Raw genomic sequence first — 16,167 nt, 5'->3', positions numbered from 1 at the left:
CCATTCAAGAAACTGCCAAAGAAGCAAACAGCAGATGCCAAACTAAAGAACCTTCAAGGTCATTCCACCAACATTGACAGGGAAAGCCACTAGAACATAAACTGAGAGCAAACCCCATTCCTTACTAGCGCTGATAATGTTACCTAGTTTGGGTAATGAATCATTTTCAAGAAAATCATCAAGCTCAGAGACACCAAGGAATTGCGGCATGTTCCCTGCACACCCGCCACAACAGACACCACCTTAAGCAGGAGCTGTATATGCTTTTATCTATCAAATGTAGGAATAATACTGTCCTACCTTCCAGGATAGAGAAACATGCGTATTACAGAATTGCAGAACATTTATATAAGGAAATGTCTTAATGTAAGTAGTTGGGCTTATGCTAGCCCTCTGCTTCAACTGATAAGTAATGGAGGGTAATTTGATGAGGCGGATTACTAATGCCTTTTTTTTTATTAGCACATGCGTTGATTTGGGTTCAGATGCTACGTACCTTGGTATCAAAATGTGGAGATTACAGAATTGAACAATGGAGAAAGGGAGTTAAAGTTTGCAATCTTTCAAGGATCGGGAAGAGGAGGAATCCTGTTAGCATTTGGATAGGGAGTTAGGAGACAAGTGAGAGGAAATAATGGTAAATTATTTGTCATATGATTCAGTACTTTGGTTTTAAATACAGTGATAGCCAAGTAGTACCCTATTTCCCTGAAAATAAGACTCCCAGGATAATAAGCTCAATCGGGCTTTTGAGTGCATGCGCTGAAATAAGCCCTCCCCTGAAAATAAGCCCTTCCCGAAAATATTGCAACACAGCAGCAGCCATGAGGTGACAATGCTCACCTTAAAAATAATAACCCCCCCTGAAAATAAGGCCAAGTGCTTATTTCGAGGGGGGGTCAAAGAAAATAAGACCCTGTCTTATTTTCGGGGAAACATGGTAACCTTGGCATAAAATTGAAGTTGGTAGCATGTACTGTGTATTTTGAGTCCGACTGTACAAAATAGACTTTTTAAATACTGTAAGGTAACAGTAAAGATTCCCCTCCCACATATGTGCTAGTCGTTCCCGACTCTAGGGGGTGGTGCTCATCTCCATTTCTAAGCTGAAGAGCCAGCACTGTCCGAAGACGTCTCTGTGGCCATATAGCCGGCATGACCAAATGCCGAAGGTGCACGGAGCACTGTTACCTTCCCACAAAAGTGGGTTCCTATTTTTCTACTTGCATTTTTACATGCTTTCGAACTGCTAGGTTGGCAGAAGCTGGGACAAAAAATCGGGAGCTCACTCGGTTACACGTTACTAGAGATTCGAACCGCTGAACTGCCAACCTTTCTGAGCGACAAGCTCAGCATCTTAGCCACTACCACATCCCGCTTTAAGATACTGTACTATGAAAAAAAAATTACCCCATATTGTCCAAGCCTTCTGCTATCAGAATGTTGTTGTGCAGGGGAATTTTAGAAATAAATCAGCAATCAGATATGGCTTAGTAGGTTCTATTGCACTGTTTTGAAGGACATGTTCCTCATACTGTATTTTCTGCTGAAATGCTAAACCGCAATTTATGGCCATGTTTACACTTATTTGGTAAGCTCAGAGGGAAAGAAGGGAACTTGCAGTTCTGGTCAATTTGTACTTCAGCGGCGACAACGTGTGCTGTGTTATCCAATAGTCTACTACTAATGTTTAAGAGAAGGGGGGAAGCCTTCGAATATGAAGGACATGTGCAGATGGCCATTCAGTCTGAGTTTTTGTGAACCAAACTCTTGAAACTGTTAACATTGTTATAGTAAGTTCTCTGTGGCATCTCTGAAACACCATTCTGACTTTGATGGGAGGGGTAACTGTTCTTCTGAGAACATTGTCTTCTTGTCTTGCTACAAAGCCTTCTGACAAGCAGATATCTCCAGGAGAGGCAACTCCTGGTCCAGATCTGTTACTGAAATAAACAAAAATATTTTGGTAGAGTTTGGGAAATGAGGACCAATGACACCATGTTTTGTTATGTACTTATTTGGTTTTTGGAAATGAAATTTGGATTGGATTTGGATTTTATTCAATTTGTAGGCTGCCCTATTCCCCGAAGGGACTCAGGGCGGCTGAACAAAGCCAAGGGAGGGGAAATTACAAAAAATAAGACAAAGACAATCAGACAATACAAACAGTTTAAAAGCACAACAGCACAACAATACCTTTAATACTGGCTTAGTATCTCTGAACTCAGCAGCCCTTAGATGTATTCTTGTAGGCCATGATTATATAAATTTCAGAACAATTATTGGCTATATCATACACGAAGGGGGAAAAAACTTGCATTTCACATCACATGTTCTAGTTTCATGGTGTATTGGTGCAGGCAGTTGTTAGCTCAGCAGTGGCCAGTATTACTCAATAGTTCTGCTTTCTAGCACAATTCAAAGGAACCTATATATTTGTCATTCATTTTATGTTAACAGTTTGAATCAAACTATGTTTTTAACAACCTGTGACAATTCAATCAAATATTCTTTTAAAACATACTTTCCTTTTTTCTAAGGCAGAGTTCCTTTCTTGTACATTGGGGACTTCCTATTGCTTCTGGCTTAATCAGTGGGGTTGTGCCTTCCTGTAGGAAATAGCTCAAAATGCCATGGAAAGGCCTCGACCCCAATACGTTGGTGTTTTCTCATCTTTATAATTTGTCCCTTAATAAGACATTTCTCATAATATCTCCCGTTTACAAGCAGACATCCTCCTATCAAGGATGCAGCCTTGCTTTGATATGTCTGAAAGAGGAATCCTACCTCATTGCAATGATTAAACATGGAAATTCTACCTTGCCTGTCTCTTCCAAGGACAGCTTTCTGTCTGACCAGACCCAGGCCAAAAGATGTGGGTGTTGGAAACAGAATAAGGAGAGTTACCATAAGAAAACAGACACAACTTAGGGAGCCGAGGTGGTGCAGTGGTTAGGGTGCAGTACTGGCCACTACAGCTGACTGTTATCTGCAGTTCAGTGGTTCTAATCTCACCGGCTCAAGGTTAACTCAGCCTTCCATCCTTCCGAGGTGGGTGAAATGAGGACCCAGACTGTGGGGGCGATATGCTGACTCTGTAAACCTCTTAGAGAGGGCTGAAAGCCCTATGAAGCGGTATTGTAAGTCTAACTGCTCTTGCTATTGCTATAATTTAAATAGAAATGCTGGAATAGGAAGTCAAGTGTTGAAGACGCTTGCTCTTTTTCCAGATCGTTGAGATGCTGCATTCCAGCTCTGAAGTCTTCTACCATACTAGAGGCAATGCTGCCTTAACTGTACCTGTTCCTCATCCATACGTGTTCCTCTCAAAACACTTGTCCATTAACTATTTAAAATGTTAGCCATATCCTTATTGGGTTCACAATATATCTAGACTAGACTAGGCTATGTAGACCAGTGATTCCCAACCCTTTTTTTTTGCCATGCCCCACCTAACATCTTTAAAATCCTGATTCCCCACCCCCACCCTGCGGTGACATATAATTCTTACTTTAGTCAAAAAATAAAGTCTACTCACACGGAGGAAGCCTAAAAGGCTATTAACTTGGTTTAAACAATGTTCAAATTGCCCCCATTACAAATCAAATTGCCCCCTATGCGGTGTGGACCCCACTTTGAGAACCACTGAGAAGAAGTCAACGGTTTGGGTGAGTGGAGTGTAACCCCCTCACCCTTTGACACGGAGAGATTTGGAATGATAAGAACATGCCATGTGAGCTCTTCAAGAGCCGAGGTGGCGCAGTGGTTAGGGTGCAGTACTGCAGGCCACTTCAGGTGACTGTTATCTGCAGTTCGGCGGTTCTAATCTCACGGCTCAAGGTTGACTCAGCCTTCCATCCTCGAGGTGGGTGAAATGAGGACCCAGACTGTGGGGCGATATGCTGATTCTGTAAACCGCTTAGAGAGGGCTGAAAGTCCTATGAAGCGGTATATAAGTCTAACTGCTATTGCTATTGCTATTCAAAAGTAGCTGTCGGGAGGAGGAAGGAGGGCATGCAGCTGATTTAAGACGTGTGATTTATAAATTAACACAATTAATGTAGCCAGTCTCAAAATACCATTTGCCAGGTGGCTTCCTACCCAAATGCTGCATTTGTCTTGGAGAGGGATGGGGAGATAAGATAATTTCCCAAACAAAGCATGGTGTGGTCACCCGCGTTTTGATTTTCCAAGCATGCCTCTTGGAGACAGAGCAATTCATGGAAACAATGATAGGGCCACAAGTAGTCTATTCAGCAGCATGGGAGTTTCCCCACAGACTTTTGTTTTAATTGAACGAATATTTTGAAAGTCAGCAGGGGTAGGGAGACTGGCAATTGTCTAGGGAGGTGTCTGTGGGCACACTTGGGGCTCTCAGACAAGCACATTGTTATCCTGGTTTAGACATTCAGGTTAGAACCCAACAGGCAAGAGTTCATGCCTATTTACTTATAGGCAAGCCACTACTTGACTGTATATATAATCCAATTAAAGAACTGTGGATTTTTTTTAAAAAACTAATCAGTTGGGAAGAATGTTTGAAATACAATTGCCAGTGGTTGAATGAATTATTAGTGCATCTCATTAAGATTTTGCATTCAGGTAGGCAATTAGAATGCAGAACTAACTGCCTCACGAAGTAAAAAACTTTGCAGGCTTTTAAATATCCTTTTCTTTCCTTGGATTTCACAATGAAGACAAATGAAAGTAAAGTGAGCTGATAGGAGTTGATGATGTACATCCCGCTATCTTAATTGGAGCTCAGGAGAAAAAAAAAAACTGACCTCCTTGTTATTCTTGCCTAAGATAGTTGCTGCCAGGTAACAGGCCTATACTTGAATTGAGCAGAACATATTCTTCTCTCGCAATATGGAATCTGTGCCAGCCTTAAGTCACCTTGCAACGTGGAGCAAAGCCCAACCCTTCCCACCCTTCCCCTTGCCCCATGGGCTAAAGCTGAGTCTTCCCTCAAGCGCTGCTTTCCTTTGCTGATGCCTCCTTCGCCCTCTTGTAGGGGTGGGCGAGCCCTGAATTGAGTACTGGTTGCCTCTGCCAACTTTAGGTGTGCCATGCCACTTAAAATGCATGTATCGTTTGTTTCCCAAAATGGAGCAGATCAGACATTTTGGTTTCTTCTCCACCGCAGTCTTTGGTGGAATGAATGGCCGAAATATTTATTGAGTATCTGATTTCCTGCCTGAGAAATTGAAGATATCTGTGGCTTTTGGTTTAACATAGCTGGCAAAATAGCCGCCTATTATATTTCTGTTTCAGAGATTCCTGGGAAGTTGCCCTCCCCACATAAGTATTATGAACTGGGAAGGAACAACAGAATTTTACTGTTCTGTAAAACAGAACGCAACATGAGAAGAAAGGTGCTGGAGTTGACCTTTTTTTAAAAAAATTAATTGCTTCTCTAGAATTTTTGTGAGTTTTACCATAAAGATGGGATCAAATTAACAGGACAAATACAGCTAAGCTGATATTTCCATGGAGTCGTTCTTAACAATTGGGCCTCGTATCGATTTGTCTTATAGCACAGTTTGAGGCTAAACATGGGAAACTTGCAGTTTGAAATCTAATAGCTAATATGTGTGTGAGCAACTGACATTAAATGTCTTGGCACGCAAGAGAATCTAGTCTTTCCGAGCCAAGGGTTGAAAAATAGCTTGTAAGATTGCTGAAATTTAGAACCTGCTCTTTTATTATCTTTATACTGTTGCCTTTTAAGGCACATATCTGTGTTCAAATTGCTTGGCGAAATAAAGTTACAAGCATGTCTGGCTACTTATGAGAAGATGGGTAAGCTTACCGTCTTCTACCCAGAGGCCTCCCCTCTAGCTGTTTTCCATACTTAAGGTGGGGTACTTTTAACTAACTGCACACCTGTGGAGGACAAGCTTGTACAAGAAAGATTCTGAATATACTTCACATTGTGTGGATAGTAAAATTAAAATCGAATAGTCTTTGCACTTTCTTATTTTTAATTAGGATAGGGGTTATTCAAAAGTAAATGGTTTCCTGTGCATTTGTGCTGGAATTGGAATTGGTGGCGCTCCAAATACATTCAAATCTGCTTTTTTTTTTCAAAGCTTCATTCCTGTAGGTTTGTTTCTCGGATGAAAGAAAAAAAAATCATGTCCAAGCATGATACGTTGCCTGAAAATTAATCTACTGGCTTCATTTAATAGCAGTTAGCAGTTAGACTTATATACCGCTTCATAGGGCTTTCAGCCCTCTCTAAGCGGTTTACAGAGTCAGCATTGCCCCCAACAACAATCCGGGTCCTCATTTTACCCACCTCGGAAGGATGGAAGGCTGAGTCAACCCTGAGCCGGTGAGATTTGAACCGCCGAACTGCAACTAGCAGTCGGCTGCAGTACTGCACTCTAACCACTGCGCCACCCGGCCTGCGCCTTTAAAAGATGTAAGCCTGATTAGTGACCCTTTCAGGTGGATAAATTCTTCTATTGAATAAAACCGCTGACAGAAGGTAGAGCAATAGCAATAGCAGTTAGACTTATATAGCAATAGCAATAGCAGTTAGACTTATATACCGCTTCATAGGGCTTTCAGCCCTCTCTAAGCGGTTTACAGAGTCAGCATATTGCCCCCAACAACAATCCGGGTCCTCATTTCACCCACCTCGGAAGGATGGAAGGCTGAGTCAACCCTGAGCCGTGAGATTTGAACAGCCGAACTGTAGAACTACAGTCAGCTGAAGTAGCCTGCAGTGCTGCATTTAACGACTGCACCACCTTGGCTCATAGGGCTTTCAGCCCTCTCTAAGCGGTTTACAGAGTCAGCATATCACAGTCTGGGTCCTCATTTCACCCACCTCGGAAGGATGGAAGGCTGAGTCAACCTTGAGCCGGTGAGATTTGAACTGCTGAACTGCAGACTAGCAGTCAGCTGAAGTGGCCTGCATTACTGCACTCTAACCACTGCGCCACCTCGGCTCCAAGCTTAAGACCTCTTAAGTTTTTCCAGCAACCTATAGTTGAGAGTGGTATGATTTATTGCAGTGCTTCTCAACTATGGTGACTTGAAGATGTGTGGACTTCAACTCCCAGGATTCCCCAGTCCACCAGAGGCCAGGCTGGTACCAGTATCCTCTACCTTCTGTGCCAAAGATAAAGCTTTCAATCTTCCATTCAGTCTTAGTGTTCATAACCAATCATGGCTTTACCCATCCCTTGTATGCCCTCTAGGTCAGGGTCATTATTACTGTTATTGTCCCATTATTATTTTACTTACTTTACTCTAAATAGTGGAGAGACTCTTAAATAACAGAGAGACTATTACAGCCCCTCAAACACTGGAAGACTGCTATCTTTGTTAGATTAGACCAGTGATGGCAAACCTTTTAGACACCGAGTGCCCAAACTGTGCACATGCCATGCCCAAACTGAAAGGTGCATGTGCATGCATAGACATGCGTGTATGCAGCAGAGATCCAAAGAAGCTGGCCGGCGGGAGGCAAGGCATCCCACCACTGGCAGCACGGCAAGAGGTAGGATCTTTTAGGTTTAGGTTTTTAGATTTAATGCCGCCCTTCTCCCAAGGACTTTTCTTTTGTGAGCTTCTGTTTCGTCGTTTGCAAGGAAACAGAACCTTACAAAAGAAGCCATGGAGATCTGACCCAGGACGACGGTGCATGTGCCAGCAGAGAGGGCTCTGAGTGCCACTCTAGCACTCGTCCCATAGGCTTGCCATCACGGGGACTAGATTGTTCATCATATGGTTTAGCCCAGTGGTGGGTTTCAAAAATTTTTCGAACCTACTCTGTGTGTGGCCTCCTTTGTGGGAGTGGCTTGCGGCCATGGACCTGGTGGGAGTGGCTTGCCAGCCATGTGTTCTCTCTCTCTCTCTTCCTTCCTTTTGTCTCTGTCCCTTTTTCCTTTTTTCTTTCATCTCTCACTTTTTCTTTTTTTCTTTATTTCTGTCTTCTTTTTTCTCTTTCTCTCTCTGTGTGAGTGTGTCTGTGTCTGTGTGTGTCAGTGGTGGGTTTCAAAAAAATTTGGAACCTCTTCTGTAGGTGTGGCCTGCTTTCCGGGTCCACTGGTGGAACCTCTTCTAACCGGTTCGGTAGATTTGACGAACCGGTTCTACCGAACTGTTGCGAACTGGTAGGAACCCACCTCTGGTTTAGCCTCTTATCATCTTCAATCCTCTTCTCTGCCCTCTTTCTGAGACATTTTCTGCACTCTCTGAGGTATCTTAGCTTAGTGCAAAAACATGCCACTAGGACACACTTGCATTTCATTCCATTTCTTTCTTAATGGCAAGCAGGTAAATTATTAACGGCTAACTTGATTTCTCTGCGGAGAGAAAGAAATGATTAATCCTGCTGTTCCTTTACAAGTGGAAAAACAATTTCAGTGACCTGCTGACATAAAGCAGAATGGAAATATACAATCAAGTAATAGATAAGATGACTCTGCAGAAGCGTTCCTCTAAAGAGCATTGTGCGGAGAGGCCCAAAGGGAATATAGCGCTACTGCTGCACAATCGCCAGCCCAAGTTGTGTTCGTTTTTCTTTTATTACATTTCTATGCCTCCCATCTTCCCAAAAGATGACTTTGGCCAGTGTGGCTGCATTGGGGCTGTTATCTCAACGTTATTTGTGCAGGCCAGTTCATAGTCATTGATTACTTCAGAGCAGTGTTTCTCAACCTTGGCAACTTGAAGATGTCTGGACTTCAACTCCCAGAATTCCCCAGCCAGCATTTCGCTGGCTGGGGAATTCTGGGAGTTGAAGTCCGGACATCTTCAAGTTGCCAAGGTTGAGAAACACTGGCTTAGATTGCTTTATCTGTTCAAGTTGGGAATTCTGGGAGTTGAAGTCCGGACATCTTCAAGTTGCCAAGGTTGAGAAACACTGCTTCGAGAGATCGGGGGGGGGGGGTATAAAATGACTTTTATTCTAAAATACATGAAGGGGAGATATGATGGGGATTAGGCTTAATATTATCAATGTGAGGGGAGCAAAGATAATGGGTAAGGTTACTTTATTTGTAGGAACGAAACCCTACAGGACTTCAAGTGGCTCTTTAGATTAGATCAGGGATCCTGTTAGCAACTTGAGGACTTCAACTCACAGAATCCCCCAGCTTATGCAATGGCTTACGTTTCTAAAAGGTGTTTTCATTATTCCTAACATTTTTTTTTCTTATAGCAATAGTAGCAATAGTTAGACTTATATACCGCTTCATAGGGCTTTCAGCCCTCTCTAAGCGGTTTACAGAGTCAGCATATCGCCCCCACAGTCTGGGTCCTCATTTTACCCACCTCGGAAGGATGGAAGGCTGAGTCAACCTTGAGCCTAGTGGGATTTGAACAGCCGAACTGCTGAACTGCAGTCAGCTGAAGTAGCCTGCAGTGCTGCACTCTAACCACTGCGCCGCCTCGGCTCTCTATTATGATCTATATTAGAAGGTGGTCGACCTCAGTAGAGATTTTAAGAGAGACGTTGATCATTTTATGAGAGATTTATTGTAATGACACTGTTCTAGTGTGGAAGAACTGGACTGTATGTGATTTGTAAGGCTCTGCGGCTTTACGTTTCCTCTATAATTGGGCTAATACTGTTAAAGAAGTTCACACTATTTAAGGAAATAAATTAAATGTTGGCAAAAGTTTGTGTGATATTTAGTGGTAGCAGTATAGGAACAGTGGGTTATCCCAGACCCCTGTTGAAAGAGCCCATCTTCATCACAATGTAAGATCCATCAATATGTAGAAGAGCTAATCATTAAGTGTTGTACCCTATGATTCTTGACAAATGTATCTTTTCTTTTATGCACATTGAGAGCTTAGGCACCAAAGACAAATTCCTTCTGTGTCCAATCACACTTGGCCAGTAAGAAATCTATTCTATTCTGTTGTGCTTAGATCCCTGCTCCAGAAACAAACCCGTGAAAATTGATTGTTTTGGGGCTTCTCTGATATCAAAAAACATCTCAGGCTAAAGAGAGCAAAAGGAAAAACATTACAGAATACCCACATTTGTGGGTATGCACAAATAGCCAAACACACAGCATGCACACACACACGGTTCTGGATGGTCCTGAATCCTATTAAAGTCTGACTTCTATGTATTTCTGTTGCTAAACAAGGCAGTTGTTAAGTGAGTTTTGCCCCCATTTTTTGACATTTTTGCCACATTTGTTAAACGAATATTGCAGTTGTTAAGTGAATTGTGGTTGTTAAGCCAGCCTGGCTTCCTCCATTGTCTGTGTATGTTGGAAGCCAGCTGGGAAGGTTGCAAATGATGATCACATGATCCATGGACAGTGCAACTGTCTTAATACATGCCAGTGGCCAAGCATCCAAATTTGTTCATACGACCATGGGGACGCTGCAACGGTTGTAAGTGTGAAACTCAATCATAACTCACTTTTTTTCCAGTGCTGTTGTAACTTGAAATGGTCCCTGAACAAATGGTTGTAAGTCAAGGACTAACTGTACCCTGTTTCCCGAAATAAGACCCAGCTGGGAAATAAGTCCTAGCATGATTCATATTACAAACATGATGCTTGTGATATAAGCCCTACCTCAAAAATAAGCCCCCGCTAAGATCGTCAGCCAGACGGAAGCATTTAGTGCCATATTTCCATGAAAATAAGACCTAACTGGAAAATAAGACCCAATGTGTCTTTTGAAGCCAAAATTAATATATTATTTTAAATTAAAATATTATCTTATTTTGGGGAAACATGATAGATGCGTCATCACAAATCAAATGTAAAAATGTCTGAATTTCTGCAAGTAGGATAATTTTAATTATTCTTCACTATGGCCATGGACGAACCTTCACTTTATAGCCCATAGCATGCAAAGCAAAGTTTGAATGGCCTGACTCAAGAGTAGAGTTGGTGTTTTTTTTTAATGTTGAATCATTAGAGTATGGCCTTATTTTCTTCTCCAAGCATTTATATTATGTGCATCCACAATACAGTAAGGAACAATGGGCTCTTTCCAGAAAAAATTACAGATGTGCTCTGTGTCCGTGCAAGGACCATGAGGGGCAATACAAAATATTTGCATCCTAGCCAGCATAATGATCAGCTTTTAATTAGTATTTAGTAGTTATATATATATATAATATATTGATTTTCTATTCTAAAGCAACCAATGGACATCAGTCTACCCCCTGAAGACCAGGATTCATCTGGAGATGACGATGATTCATTTTCTGGTTTATCATCGGGTGCAGGTATGCTTGGTTCTCTGTTCTTCTATTTAAATAGAACTCTTGCTTAAGTGTTAACATAGGGATTAACATTTGTTGCCAGGAGAGCAATAATGATTACCGCTTCAGAAAATTTGGAAAGGGATTAAAAATTCATACGGGATAAGGCTTCTAGTTGCTGAATTTCTCTATGGTTATATGGTACCTTATAAAAAATCGAGAGTTGTACAACCTGAGGCTACATTTGTACCTGACTCATAATAAAGTATGCATTGCCTAGACGTTCTCTAGCTGAAATTTTAAAATCTGATGCAAAGGGAAGGCTATTAAATAGAAGGTTGAAGAATTATATATTACAACAATTACAATATTACACAATACACAACAATAATATATGTGTATATGTATATATACACACACATACATACATACATATGTGTTATATTTGTGCTGATAAATAAATAAAGGGAGACTAGTATAGATCTATTTCAAGCTATTTAGCTCTCATCAGCAGTTAGCTTCCTCCCATAATTGGGGCATACCAGGGGTTGTGACACTAAATACATACATGCATACATACATACATACATGCCTATGCACATGCACATGCACACACACACACACACACACACATATGTATGTATGTATGTGTATGTATGTATGTATATAAAGTAATTTAAGTACTATATGAAGTCAGATTGAGGTTAGTGCCCACAGCTCAAAAAGGTGATACACCTGTGTGTTTCTTAGTGGCCTATCTCGTAGAGTCCATAAATCAAAGGTGGTATTCCTTAAAATGGAACTGCTTAGGATGTAATAGTGACAAAGGACTTATCATCCTCATATTCTCTTTGTAAGTCTTTTGGAGGTACCGGGCAGCCATTGTAACACACAAGAGTAGGCTAAGTAGGCTTTGTTTAATCTGGCAGGTCTCATTTTAGCAAATAAATGCTGCAAAGGCGTGTCACGTCTTAAAATACAGGGAACAGAAGTGTTTTTGTCAGCATTGGTAAGGAACATTGTGACGACATCAAGTGGTTGTCAGCATTCCAGATAACACCCCCAATGAAAGAAGACTCCGAGGCTTGAAGTTCCTCAAAGTTCCATTTTACTAGAGTTGTCATGTTGGCACATCTGGGAAAACCCAAATCTGAAAGCTTCCAGGGTTTCCCTATCCAAATGAAAGTCCAAGCCCCTGCCCAGCACCCACATATCTGACACATGGCCCAATCAGGCACTGTCCCAACTGGAGATGCCTCCCAGTCCTACCCCTCCAGGTGCAGGGCAAGATGTCCTTGACTCTCTTCAGAACGGAATGTTCTTATGACTATATCTCCCATACTCCATATAATCCCCCTCCCATTTTCCCACAGCATTAAATGTTGCAGTCCTGAAGGACCAATGCAAAAAAGGACAGTGGGATTATTAAAACGTGGGTTGGAATTCTTCAGACTATTTGGCCAATGTTTCTCTTATTGTAGCATTATACTTTACGCTCAATTAATCCTGATTAAAATTAATTTTGATGTTAGGCTCTCCGATAGAGGATGAAGTGATTGCCTTCAATGTCCCATTACAAAAAAGCACAAATACTTCTTTGATGCCTGAAGTTTCTACCAGCTTGACAGATACTCAAACAAAGTTTCAAGTAACGATAGCCCTGAGGAAGATTATTCAAGGGCACCTATCTCTACAGCAAGCATACCTGGGGTTCCAGATATTGATCTCATATCCAAGGAGCCACCAATAACTCCCGGAGACTTTGACTCCGTTATGGAGCCAACAGAACCTGCTGTGTTGACAACAAGCGTCCCAGGAGCGCATCACGTTTCCACGACCAGAATTACAACTTCTCGTGCGGCTAGCACAGTTAATTTAATTGATATTCAAGACATATCTAATATCGACGAAACACACTCGTTTGCCATGGGGCCAGAAAGCGAGAGAAATTTGAATAGTGCCCTACCCACTATAGTGTCTTCTACTGCTCTAATGGATAATACTCCCCTACCTGAAAATGATATCTTCCAAGAATATGGATCTGGTGATCAGGTAAGAATAAGATAAATTATTGACTGCAGTATGTTGTAGTCAACATACTGGGCAGAGTATGGGCAGAGTCGAGGTGGCGCAATGATTAGGATGCAGTACTGCAGGCCACTTCAGCTGACTGCTATCTGCAGTTCAGTGGTTCAAATCTCACCGGCTCAAGGTTGACTCAGCCTTCCATCCTTCCAAGGCGGGTGAAATGAGGACCCAGACTGTGGGGGCAATATGCTGACTCTGTAAACCGCTTAGAGAGGGCTGAAAGCCCTATGAAGTGGTATATAAGTCTACTGCTATTGCTATTGTAATAACAAGTGCTTAGGAATAGTTTTACTAGTACATTTGTCACTTCTTAGTTGTCAGTTACTCTTGATACGTATTAAAATTTAGATGTAGGCTTTGAAACTTGTGATACAGTGCTGGGACCCTTGGGATACATGGGTGTTTTTTTTAAATATAGGTGCTTTGAAACACAATGTAATTTATACCTCCTTTTTCCAAACAGGGAGATTTTATATTTTCAACACATGATGAAAATCAAATGAATGTAAAAGACGTTGCAACAGAAAATAGGATGGCCGATACAGAAGCCAAGGATGCAAAATCTGAAGGATTAATGGACAGGAAAGAAGTACTAGGAGGTAGGCCTGTGTTTGTTTTGGGGTGTATTAGGACTGTGCAGTACTTCAGATTGGTTCCAAAATATAAGGCAGTGCATGATGGAGATACGAATAGGCACCTATTTACAATTCTTTAAAGTTGTTGTTTTATAGCCAACCTCTTTTCTGTATAATATTACTTGTTTTATATCAATGTCTATAATGGACATTATTTCTGATGGAATGTGACAATTACTGCAGAGCAGTATGACAAAGAGGCTTACAACTAGTTGGTCTTAGTCATGGATTTTAAATCAAAATCTAGAATCAAATAGCTGAATGGCTCAGATAAAGGTGTGTATAAAAGGAAATCACACACCTTTATGCAAGTAGATTATTTGGCGAGTCAATTAATTTAAATATAACACTGATGTTGTGGGCATCCTTCCCTTCCCTTTCTTGCATGAAGGGCCCAATAATCATTTCTTTGCTGCCCATCCATAGTTCTTTATTTTGGTACATTTATCCTGCACCTTTCCTCGGAGAACTAAGAGTTTCCTTCATGCCGCTAATTTGTTCATTGTGCACTGTACTCGCAAATTTTCTTTTAGCAAATGACGCCTAAGAATGTCAAGCATTTTGAAAACATGGCATTTTGCATTAGATTTTTCAAATTTTTTTAAGGTGGTTAGCATCCTTGATACTTCAAAAGAGTATTGTGGGTCCGATGTGAGCTTTCTCATAACAATATGTTCATACCTTTTCTAATACCTGGAGCCTGGCAAATCATGAAATGCGGAAGTCAGCTGAGGCAGAGAAACTAGTAGCTACTGAAGCAAATGTTCATATGTTAAAGATCCTAGAACAGTGTTTCTCAACCTTGACGACTTTAAGTCCTGTGGACTTCAACTCCCAGAATCCCCCAGCCAGCACAGCTGGCTGGGAGATTCTGGGAGTTGAAGTCCACAGGACTTAAAGTCGCCAAGGTTGAGAAACACTGTCCTAGAATTATTTTAAGGATCATATAGATGTGCACAAAAGTCAATTGAAAATAGTTTTTCCATAAACAGTGGTTGCTTTTGAGGATATGAAAAAAAAGACAGTTGCTTAGATCAGTGTTTCTCAACCTTGGCAACTTGAAGATGTCCGGACTTCAACTCCCAGAATTCCCCAGCCAGCATTCGCTGGCTGGGGAATTCTGGGAGTTGAAGTCCGGACATCTTCAAGTTGCCAAGGTTGAAAACACTGGCTTAGATTGCTTTATCTGTTCAAATTCAGTATAGATTATTTCCTTGATGATATTCTTTGGAACTTACAAAGTAGTAATCTCCCTCGGGGGTTAGGACAACCTCTCTTTCCACTTTGGTTCTGGCTTGAAAACATAAACCTTATCCTTTCCCCCCCCCCACAGGAGTCATCGCTGGTGGACTCGTAGGCTTACTATTTGCTGGATTCCTAGTTGCCTTCATGCTATATAGAATGAAGAAAAAAGATGAAGGAAGTTACTCATTGGATGAGCCAAAGCAATCGAACGGAGGCTATCAAAAACCACACAAACAAGAAGAATTCTATGCATGAGCACCCTGAGCGCAAATTAAAGACCGTTTTCTTTTCTTATTCCTGGACATCATGAGTTCTCGCTGCGTTTTAAAAGGGGGGAAAAAAGCCATGAGACTGAATCGTAAGGCTCTGCCTCCTTGCCATTGGGAACTATAATTTCTCCAAAGTCAATCGGGATTTAATAAAAAACCTTACCTGCTTTCTTGCACAAAAAAGATTTACCTGTAAAGTGGGACTTCCTATCTTGTCTAAAGACTTCTAGGGGAAGATAAGGAATCAACTGTATGTATATATATATAGTCTTGATGTCTTACGAACGCACCGAGGAATTCGTATGGTACAATATGTGTATTGTCAAGAGATTATCCCCCCCTCCCCGCTCCCTTCCCAGCAAAATTGGCCAGCCACATTTTAGAAAATAATCTTTTTAAAGACAACGGTGTGGCTTTAGGCAGTTATTTTCCCCATTTCGGCCATAATGCTAAGCCCCTAAAAATAAGCCAATCGCCTGGGAAGTCCACCTAAAAGTTACATATCTGACCAGAGAGGTGGAGTTCTCCAATAGAAGTATGATTCCACTAGAGCTCAGTGGGAGAAGTGGTGTATCACCAATGCTTCAAATTCTGAAGCAGCACCTAGGGAAGTAATATTTAAGACGTTCACCCTTTTTCTCTTCTTTTGGTCTTAACTGCAATATCTCTGCTCGCTGCACAAAAAAAAACCCACACAGTCCTAGCATGGGACCAGTACTTTTTCTCTACCTCTTTG

General features: G+C 41.5%; 1 protein-coding gene across 1 annotated transcript in view; it reads left to right on the top strand.

Moving 5' to 3' along the window:
* Positions 1-15,603, top strand: part of SDC1 (syndecan 1) — a 38,084-nt gene extending 22,481 nt beyond the window's left edge. Inside the window, 5 exon segments of the mRNA XM_032213414.1 lie at positions 11,131-11,218; positions 12,727-12,843; positions 12,846-13,246; positions 13,746-13,881; positions 15,251-15,603. Coding sequence (XP_032069305.1) covers positions 11,131-11,218; positions 12,727-12,843; positions 12,846-13,246; positions 13,746-13,881; positions 15,251-15,417 — 909 coding nt within the window. The 3' untranslated portion in view covers positions 15,418-15,603.
* The last annotated feature ends 564 nt before the right edge of the window (positions 15,604-16,167 follow it).

This window comes from Thamnophis elegans, chromosome 3 (genome assembly GCF_009769535.1).
Source record: "Thamnophis elegans isolate rThaEle1 chromosome 3, rThaEle1.pri, whole genome shotgun sequence".
Lineage (NCBI taxonomy): Eukaryota > Metazoa > Chordata > Lepidosauria > Squamata > Colubridae > Thamnophis > Thamnophis elegans.
The sequence above is the reverse complement of the archived record's forward strand: the minus strand, read 5'-3'. Positions and strand labels throughout refer to the sequence as shown.